The 11,187-nt window shown below is 41.9% G+C and overlaps 1 protein-coding gene across 1 annotated transcript in view; it reads right to left on the minus strand.

Annotated features, from left to right (window-relative positions):
* Positions 1-7,198, minus strand: part of LOC139391060 (sorting nexin 25) — a 54,342-nt gene extending 47,144 nt beyond the window's left edge. The window contains exons 1-3 of the mRNA XM_071138547.1: positions 6,037-7,198; positions 5,441-5,525; positions 674-890 (exon numbers count right to left, since the gene is read on the minus strand). Of these exons, the coding sequence (XP_070994648.1) occupies positions 674-890; positions 5,441-5,525; positions 6,037-6,345 (611 nt within the window). The 5' untranslated portion in view covers positions 6,346-7,198. The remainder of the gene's footprint in view (positions 1-673; positions 891-5,440; positions 5,526-6,036) is intronic.
* Between the last annotated feature and the right edge of the window lie 3,989 nt (positions 7,199-11,187).

The following is an 11,187-nucleotide window of genomic DNA, read 5'->3' on the forward strand; positions in this document are numbered from 1 at the left end:
AGCTGGGAAGGTCGTCAGCGACATGGGACACACCTGGGCCCATGAGGAGACTCTCCATGCAGACACACTGTTGGATTTTGGTTGTGGCATTTTTGTGGCCATTGTGTTTGTTTGCATTGGCACCTTTCAACACCCCTCATTATCACATTAATGCATGCAACCACTCACTTACACTACTGATTACTGACGACACACACCATTGTTAATTGTATTTACGTTACTTCAGTTAATAAATATATTTGTTATTCCTAATCTCCACGTTGTCTCCCTGTTAGTTACGGACTTCGAGACGGTTTGTAACAATATCCAATTTCCAAAGGGGTTAATCAAACAGCTAAAACAGACAGCGAAAAAGCATCCTCTCCAGTACAGTAGCATAAGTTTGAGTAAGAACCCTGTCCCGAGCTTTGCTCCATGGCCACAGACTAAAATAAGCAAGGCTGCTCTCCTTTCATGAGAAAAGGGGGAAGCTGGGTAATGCCGAGTATTACAGAGTGATGATGACCACCTCTATATTCTCAACAGACCAGAGAGGCTCATGTTAGGGCCCCTGAACCTCTCCTCTAGCCTGCTCCCCGATCGGTTTGTGTTGTCCTAACTCCTATGGTTGTCAAACCAGCATGAGCTGGCAAGACAGCACAAACAGATCTCCTCCTCCCACACCCTCCTGTACCTGGTATTGGCCGTCTTTAGGTCACAGAAGTGTGCATGGAGGGTCTTGACGGTGTCATTGCAGACCACGTTGACCATGTCGACGTCTGCCAGGCGGCCCCGCAGCTGCTTGGCCATCTCCCAGAAGTCCTCCGACAGCATCTGGTAGAGCTGTCCCTCGTCGCGGCTCAGCGGCACATACCACGACAGGACATAGTCCCTGTAGCTGTAGTCAAACACTGGAGACACAGAGAACAAGATGTGGTTGGTACACTGCTTGGCAAAATACAGGGTAAATTTTAGCAGAAGCATCAATAGAAATCTCTGCTGCTAAAGGGTAGCAAAACTCTGAATTCTCTGTTCAGCCACAATCCGTCTTTATTTCACGGTGTAGGTTTACATTAAGACTGGATCATGTTGGACCATCAGCCCCACCTCCTTTTCTTACTCAATCCTAGCCTAGTACATCAGCCACTAATAGCTAACTAATGCTTACTAGGTACTATTGGAAACATTGCTGTGTGCTCATTTGGATGTGGTCCTTTCAGAGCCTCGCCAAGCCGTAATGTCAAATGTAATTCTATTTAACATTACTTTACCGGTTCCTCTGGTTAAACCAACTTATCAACACGTTGGTAGTGGGTTCACATTTCTAGTAGAGGTCGACCTCTACTAGAAATGTGAACCCACTACCAACGTGTTGATAAGTTGGTTTAACCGGTGTGTGTGTGATATATATATAATAACGACAACTACAACAATACTGAATGAACACTTATTTTAACTTAATACATAAATAGAATATCAATTTACTCTCAAATAAATAATGAAACATGTTCAATTTGGTTTAAATAATGCAAAAACACAGTGTTGGAGAAGAAAGTAAAAGTGCAATATGTGCCATGTAAAAAAGATAACATTTAAGTTCCTTGCTCAGAACATGAGAACATATGAAAGCTGGTGGTTTCTTTTAACATGAGTCTTCAATATTCCCAGTTAAGAAGTTTTAGGTTGTAGTTATTATAGGAATTATAGGACTATTTCTCTATACCATTTGTATTTCATATACCTTTGACTATTGGATGTTCTTATAGGCACTATGGTATTGCCAGCCTAATCTCGGGAGTTGATAGGCTTGAAGTCCTACACAGCGCAATGCTTGAAGCACAGCGAAGAGCTGCTGGCAAATGCAGGAAATTGCTGTTTGAATGAATTCTTACGAGCCTGCTGCTGCCTACCACCGCTCAGTCAGACTGCTCTATCAAATCATACTTAATTATAATATAATAAACACACAGAAATACGAGCCGCAGGTCATTAATATGGTCGAATCCGGAAACTATCATTTCGAAAACAAAACATTTATTCTTTCAATGAAATACGGAACCGTTCCGTATTTTATCTAACAGGTGGCATCCCTAAATCAAAATATTAATGTTACATTGCACAACCTTCGATGTTATGTCAAAATTATGTACTATTCTGGCAAATTAATTAAGGTCTTTGTTAGGAAGAAATGGTCTTCACACAGTTCGCAACAAGCCAGGCGGCCCAAACTGCTTGCACAGAACACAAGAGAAGTGACACAATTTCCTAGTTAAAATAAATGAATGTTAATAGGCAATATTAACTAAATATGCAGGTTTAAAAATATATACTTGTGTATTGATTTTAAGAAAGGCATTGATGTTTATGGTTAGGTACATTTGTGCAACGGCAGTGCTTTTTTCGCGAATGCGCTTGTTAAATCATCACCCGTTTGGCGAGGTAGGCTGTGATTCGATGATAAATTAACAGGCACCGCATCGATTATATGCAACACATGACCAACTAGATAAACTAGTAATATCAACCATGTGTAGTTAGTTACCTAGTGATTATGTGAAGATTGATTGTTTTTTATAAGATAAGTTTAATGCTAACTAGCAACTTACCTTAGCTCCTTGCTGCACTCGCATAACAGGTGGTCAACCTGCCACGCAGTGTCCTCGTGGACTGCAATGTAATCGGCCATAATCGGCATCCAAAAATGCAGATTACTGATTGTTATGAAAACTTGAAATCGGCCAAGCCGATTAATCGGTCTACCTCTAATTTCAAGCACCTGAAGCATATGCACAACCATGTAAATAGTGATGCATGCACACTAGCCGAGGTCATGCACACTAGCCGAGGTCATGGCTGTGCGAATGCTTCGGGTGACAGAAACCTTAATCCACTAGCAACATGTTGAAAAGTTGTTTTAATAATACTTTCTTGTGGATATATCATCTAAAACTCAGAGCATCATAAGGACCAACCCCACAGACAACCGTGAGAGTAGATTCAAATTGTATTCAACATTAAAGCTTGTAGGGGGCCTGAAAGGACCTAAATTAAACACTGGGTTCTCCCAGACAGTGGATTTGCTTGCTATATCACCCATCTGGTCCAACAGGCTAACCTCCATGGTGCCTAAGCCAACCCTATACCCTTTCTGATTGCTCCTTAATTAAGCCAGTTGTGTCCTAGCCATCTAGGCTACAGTTTACTCTCCTGGTTGGGGAGATGTACTTTTTCAGTGGTACCCTCTCTGTGATATCAGCATAAGGCAGTAGCCATACAGACAGTAGAAACAGACAGTAAAGACCCTTCTTCTGGGAGGACCGCAGCACAGTACCAATGCTGGCTGCCAGGTAATAGATGTTCTTCAGTCAGGGGATTTACACAAACAGACCCAAACTACTGGAGCCTGCAGCCACTCCATACAGAGTGCGCCACTGTCTGTCATGATACAGAACCTCTTCCATATCAATGAGAATATACTGTACGGAAAGACTTGTCTCAAGACACTAAACCCAAAGCATGCCAAGGTCTGACTGCAGCTACATTTCTGTGTTTCTATAGCGAGCCAGACAGCACTGTATGGAGCACAAACCCAGGTAGAGTAAGGCACTATAGCCTAGTCAGACATATCCCAAAATTGAAAGGCCTTCAATTTGCTTTGCTTCAGACTGACAGTGCCCGACTCCACAGTGAGCCCTCTACAGGATATTGTGAATAACTTAAACTCCCTTAGTGTGGAGAGACATGGGAGGTTGGGAGAAAACAGTAACATAGTCAGTGAAGAAGATCCGTTTATATCTCCTGGATGGCTTTCACTCAATCCCTACATAGGAACCACATGATGGTAATGCCAGTGATGGGGTGACCTGCCAACCACCTTGGCAATTCATTTGCATTAACACTAGTGAGCTCCTCCTCAATGACCCACCTTTACCAAACATGTGATAGGTCAGAGGGCAGCATGGACAGCATGGACCTTGCTATGGCGTTGCTCAGAAATGATCAGAAAGGAAGAGGCGGGGCCTCCCGAATGGCACAGAGGCCTAAGGCACAGCATCACTGCAGCCTGGATTCAACCGCAGTGTCACAACCGGCAGTGACCAGGAGTTCCATAGGGAGGCGCACAATTGGCTTTACTTGGCTCATTGTGCTCAAGCAACTCTTTGCTGACGTCTTGAGATCTGTATATACTGGAAGAGGCGAAGCGAGAAAGTTCTCTCCAGTCAAAATCTGTCCACAATAAGCAGACCGCCTGTCTTCCCGCCTTTGGGACAACAACTCCTATTGTTAGGGCGGGGACCAGGCCATCATGTCAGTATATACAGATCTGATTTGATATAACATTTTATCACAATACCAGAGGGGGTAGACAGGACAGTAATGCCTTTCTGCATGACTTGCTGCAAATACATGACAATATATCACTGTAGAGCCAAAGTGTAAGCTACCAAATTCCAGCCATGAAGTAAGCGGTTCAATCCTCAAGCGAAGCTAACAGCTGCAAGAAACGATTGGATTGATAAATCTAAATTGCCGGAGAACAATCTCCTGCTGTATGAATGAAAGGAGTGGTGTGTAAAGTAAAGAGCATGTTGGTTAAACACAGGGCCAGGGAGGACAGCAAACATCTCCGTCCCTGTCCCAAATGGCACCATGTTCCCTTTACAGTGCACTACTTTTGACAAGGGCCACCATGCTCTCCTCCATGGACCCTGGTCAAAAGTGCACTATAAAGGGAACACTGGGCCTTTCTTCCCCTCCAATCATGTGAGACCCTCTATCACACTGCTTCAACAGATTCAGTAATCCTATCCAACATAGGCTGAACAAGGTGGGGGAGGTTGGGTCAAACTTCCTTTGTTGTTCCTTTCTGTAATCAACATTTCAATAATACCATTTCTGATTGGTTTCTGCCTGGTGGGTATAATAAGTGCCAGTCATTAGGGTTAATGCTACCTTCGATAAGGGGCTTGCGATTAACCATCCATGCAGTAACACACAGCAGCTTGTTAAATACAGTAATACACATGTAATTGTGATCTCATTACCAGGGGATAGCTTTTGTTTGCCAGTAGGGAAAGTTATTTGAAAGGCTATCTTCACCTTGTAAAATGTAAATGAGAAATGTTGTTTGGGGTGTGAGCAGATGTGGTGCTTAATGAATGACAATGTAGTGATCTCAACTACATACTCCTTGCGTCCTCTCTCCTCGTTTCCTTAAAACCCATTGGAGAAGGTCAGAGGGGAGGGACCTCTGGCTTTCTCATCCAATGGGTTGAGAAGGAGACAAGGATCGAGGAGCATGCAATTGAAATCTTGCCGTGTTTCTTACACCAAGTGAAAGGAAGCTGCTGATCTCACAAGCTCTTCCTGAGAAGAGGATGGCCTATTCTAGGACTGCCGACTCCACACAAATGATGGTTCTGCAGCATTATATTTGGGGTTTTAACCACCAAACACTAACCTTCTTTAAGGGCCTTGTCCACATTGTGTGATACCACCACTCTTCTTGTCTGCGCAGACTCCAAAAGTGGCACGGTGAACCTTCCCTGCAAACATAACACAACACAAGTACAAAGGATGGAGTCCCAGCCGAAGGTCAATAACGCTCTCTCAGCCCATTGCATGCATACAAACAAGACCATTGACAAAGGATATAATCTAACAACCTCAAACAGAAATTCATAAATAATGGAATAGTTGAATGGGCAGTGATGTCCAACTCAGACAGGGAAGTGATTGAGGTAGTATTGAGCAACAATGATATTTCTAAACATAACACCCACACAGTGTCATGCAGGAGATACAAGACTGAGATAAACACTGCCTATGCTTCAAAGGTCTGGCAGACTGTTGAAGCTATAGGCTATAACACAACATGATAATGTGTCCTCACGCAGGACTGAAGAGCACAATAATGAATGCTTATAGAGGTCTACCATATTGAATTTAAAATGTCTCACTCTGACACACAACTCAGTGGCCATAACAAGGATGACATGGAGAACAATGAAAATGCCCATGACATGAACAGAAATAAAAACTATTCAGGATGCTTACCATTAATTTGTTAAACAAGTCCAACAGGTACGCAGACTGTCTCTTTGAAGTTTCAAATCGGCTGATTTTAGGAGGACCCTTTTTAACGAGGAGACCAAAGCTTCCCAACAAGAAGCAGAACAATGCAAAGGAGATATAAATAAAAAGCTTCAGAAAAAATGACGTTATGGTGAGCCCCCCATATCCAAACTGAAAAAGTAATGCTGCGGCGATTCCCAAGCAGATGACGGGCAAGAAACGAAAAGAGGAGCCGATGGAGGCGGCGCTAGACATGGGGGCATCGGTGCTGCTCCTGCCAGCAAAATGCATGCTGCTGTCAATGACATCTCCTCAACACCGACAAGAGAACAGGCTTTGTGTTCCTCGCAGCTGGATCTTCATTCAAACGCATTTACCATATTTAGGGAGAGACGGCACCCAAATATTGACATTGGATATTGGACCTTAGAGATGAAAAAAAAAACATTCCCTTGCTGTTGTTAGCCTCCTATGTCCATGTAAAGGTCTGGGCATTGACGTCATTCTATGAACCTAGCTAGTCTATGTTGCTCGTGCCATCAGATTTGCATCGCAAAGCAAGCAAGTTTCCGGTGTTCCATGTAAACAATATCTCAAACCTAGCTAGCTGGGTTGGTAAGCTAGATACCAAATGCAAGAAAGCAGCGAGCATGTAAGTTCATTACAGTTCAATTACCTAACTAGCTAGCTAGCTACTTAGCTGGCCAGCTAACATTACGTTTACAACTCGACAGAATCCGAAAGGTGGATAAGGCTTCTTTGGCTAAATAGCTAACGTTACATTATATAGCCAACAGGCTCTGTCCGCAGCTAACGTTAGCAAGCTTGCTAATTGCTAACAAACTCCATCAGCAATTAGCTAGCTAGCAGCTAACTATGTGCAGGTAAATGCAAGCTATCTTTAGTTAGCTAACTAGCTTGCGTGCTACCTGAAACAGACCTTTCTCGATATTTTATCTCTAAACAAAATAAATATCAAAATGCCTCTGGTTGGAAAATTGGTATTCCTGAGTATCCATCGACACAGCTGATGATGACACCTGTGTAGGCGAGGCGATGGCAGGCTGTTTTGTTATCGATTGCCCTCTATCTTCAGCTGAGTGTCTAGTTTCCTGTTATTAACTTGACTGACACATTTCTTTCTACACGTGAAATCTGCCGACCAATCAACGTGGTGGTGTCAACCGCACAAACCAAATCAGGGGTGTATTCATTACGACAATTCTGTTGTTAAATGTTTCGACTGTTGAAAAACGTTTTGCAACAGAAACCGTTAACTCCAACCGCTCTTCAGCGTGACATAAACGCTGTTGGGTTCCTCAACGGAAGTTCTAGTTCATTTAAATGTTATGGTTTCTAAAGTTTGCCTTTCCAATCTGCACATCTATAAATTATCAATTCTACCACGCTCTAAAGTGGAGTGAACTTCTCCCAGCCACTTATTTTATATTTTATTTTTTGGGGGCGAGACACAACTGAACTACAACTTCCGTTTAAGAACAAAACGGAACTCAACAGCATTTGGCGTTAACTGTTGCAAATCGTTTTGCAACAGACCAAACGTTTTGCAACAAACTAAACATGTTGCAACAAACGAAACATTTTGCAACAGGCGAAACATTTTGCAAAACAATCGGCATAATGAACCCCAGTGGTGTATTTATTAGTTCAAACAGTTGCAAATTAAAACAAGTTTCTATAGAACAAATTCTGGTAGTTTTGCAACAGAATCGACATAATGAATAGCCCCCAGGGGAAGTTGTCAGAGGGGTCACTGTGGAACAATCAGTCAATGACCTTTCAACATTCCACAAACAAAGGGGAAAAGGGGATAATCATTAAGATATTATAAGGGGATAATACACTTTTGTCTTTTCATTATCATACGCGCTTGGCCAATAAGGCTGCACCATTCGAATGCAATTTTGTCTGGGCCCAATAATTTTGGGGGTGGAAAAATATTATGAGGCACTATCATTCCACCATTACTGTAAATATATTAAGGACTTTTTCTTAATGCAAAAATATTACAGTATATATAAATATTACATTATATAGCAAAGACATTTTGTTTTTATAGTTTTGAGAAGTGCTCTACTCTACTCCCACTATGTGTTAATCTCCAAGACAACCATTTCTACAAACAAGGGGATTCAATTAAAGGATTGCATTTATTTTTGTCAATTGCACACAAGCTCCAACTGAAACGTGACTACCGCTTTTAACCCAACCCCTCTGAATCGGAGACGTGCAGGGGCTGCCACATTAGGCGTCCGGGGAGCTGTTGTTGTCTTGCTCGTGGACAGAATGACAGATTTTTCACCTCGTCTGCTCGGGGATTTGAACTAGAAACCTTACAGGTAACTGGCATTTCAGTACACACAGTATCATAATAATCAGAAATTTACCCAAATATCCAGGCTCATAGTCCAACTGAATAAAGAGAGCTTTCATTGATGCATGGTAAATGCATATACTTGCACTTAGTACTGTGATGTAGACACAGAGAATACACGGATTAAAAAAAATATGTTTTTACATTGTTCACAAAACTACTACATTCCTACCCACTTAATTGCTTTGTGAGCTCACACTAAACTATTGAATACTTTGATTTATATTTCAGTTATTACTACAGCCACTAGATGGTGCAATGTATTCAGACTTTGCATGATTCACCAGTGATACAGTGCCTTCAGAAAGTATTCATAACCGTTGACTTATTCCACATTTTTTACAGGCTAAATTGTAAATGGATTGAAGATACGTTTTACCCCTCACCCATCTACACACAATACTGACAAAGTGAAAACATGTTTGTAGGAATGTTTGCTGATTTATTGATAATAAAATACAGACATCTAATTTGCATAAGTATTCACACCCCAGTCAATACTTTGTAGAAGCACCTTTGGCGGCGATTACAGCTTTGAGTTGTCTTGGGTATGTCTGTATCAGCTTTGCACATCTGGATTTGTGGATTTTCTCCTATTCTTCCCTGCAGATTTTCTCAAGCTCTGTTAAGTGAGATGGGGAACAGCAGTGAGCAGCAATCTTCAAGTCTTTCCACAGATTTTCAATGGGATTCAAGTCTGGACCACTCAAGGACTTTAACATTCTTGTTCTGAAGCCACTCCAACATTGCTTTGGCTGTATGCTTGGGGTCATAAATCTTCACCCTAGTCTAAGGTCATTTGCAGTCAAGCAGGTTCTCATCAAAGATTTTCCTCCATTCATTGTTCCATTTATCCTTACCAGTCTCCCAGTCCCTGACACTGAAAAGCATCCCCATAGCATGAAGCTGTCACTACCATGCTTCACGGTAGGGATGGTGTTAGATGGGTAATGAGCTGTGCCTGGTTTTCATCCAGACAAAGCACTTCGGATTCAAGCCCGAGTTACATTTTTGTCTCATCAGACCAGAATCTTTTGCCTTATGGTCTCAAATTTTCATGTGCCTTTTTGCAAACTCCAGGACTTTCTCAGGACTGGCTTCTGTCTGGCCCCTCTCCCATAACGCCCCAGATAGGTGAAGTGCTGTAGAGACAGTTATCCCTCTGCCAGATTCTCCCATCTCAGCCAAGGAACTCTATAGCTCTCTCCGAGTGGTTATTGGGTTCTTGGTCACCTCCCTGAGCCATGTCCTTCTTCCCCGTTTGCTCAGTTTGGTTCAACGGCCAGCTCTGGGTAGTTCCATATTTTTTTCCACTTGACGGAGGACACTGTGCACTTGGAAACTTTCAACATTCTAGAAATTGTTTTATACCCTAACCCCAGATATACGCCTCAACACATTTCAATCTCGGCGATCTGTGGACAGTTCACTGGACTTCATGGTATAGTTTTTGCTCTGACATACACTGTCAACTTTGGGACCTTATATAGACAGGTGTTTCTTTCTAAATCATGTCCAAACAATTGATTTGGTCACAGGTGGACTCCAATCAAGTTGTAGTGATATCTCAAGGATGATGATCAAAATAAATTGGATGCACCTCAGCTCAGTTGGTAGTGTCATAGCAAAGGGTTGTGGATACTTATGCAAATGTAATATATTGCTGTATTTCATTTTCAATAAATTTGTAAACATTTGTAAAAAAAAAAATAACTTTGTCATTATGGGGTATTGTGTGTAGATGGCTGAGAAAATTAATATATTTTATACATTTTGAATTCAGGCTGTACATAACAAAATGTGCTATGTCAAGGGGGTTGAATACTTTCTGAAGGCACTGTAACCACAGTATTGTCATGAACTTGACCATTTTCATTTGCCCAGAGACTATTCAACCAAACCAAGGACAATAATGAAACTAAATGAAAGAACATGTAATAATAGTTGTATTTTATATACCTCTTTCCATTCAAACAAAAGTCCTTGGGCTGGACAATGCATTTTAAGATCTGCAGATGTCTGATTGCCATTTCATAATGCTTGGCATTTGCGTGCTGTTATATGCTGTCTGGACTATCCTGTGGAGTGGTTGAGACTGTTTACTCTGGGATTGATTAATGGCCTATCTGGTGTGTGGTTGTCACAGCAACCAGGGCACCAATTGGCTGTGTGTTCAGGCGCAAACAGGAAGTTAAGAGGCTAAGAACAGCAACCGAAACTAAAAGGCAGCCAGAGCATGAGACAAAGCAGGCCCATTTGGCGTGCTGCTGAAGTCAGAGCTCAGCAACTACCCCCCCCCACCCCACCCACACACTAGAATGTGAAAGGATTGTTAAGAGGAAACCAGGTAAAAAAAAAAAAAAAGACAAAACCCCCCTCTATTTTCAGTTCACAATCACTAGTATTTGTAGACTTTTCAGAGCCATTATGCTTTAGCTGGAGTATCACTGCATTCATGTCTGTTATTACTGCATTGTCGGCACTAGAAGCACAAGCATTTACATCTGCTAACCTTGTGTATGTGACAAATTAAATTTGATTTGATGACACAAGTAATACTATGATTCAACACAGAGGCAAAACACTCACTGTTGGCACCATTTTCTTTGTAAAAATCTTCCAGAGTTGAGAAAGGACAGCAGGAAAAGAACAGTGAAACAAATTTCTTGAATCCAACAGCTGGACCAAATAACTACATAAACGTTTCACACATGGTCAGAAAACAGACATTGCTGACC

Source organism: Oncorhynchus clarkii, chromosome 31 (genome assembly GCF_045791955.1).
Source record: "Oncorhynchus clarkii lewisi isolate Uvic-CL-2024 chromosome 31, UVic_Ocla_1.0, whole genome shotgun sequence".
In the NCBI taxonomy this organism is placed as follows: domain Eukaryota; kingdom Metazoa; phylum Chordata; class Actinopteri; order Salmoniformes; family Salmonidae; genus Oncorhynchus; species Oncorhynchus clarkii.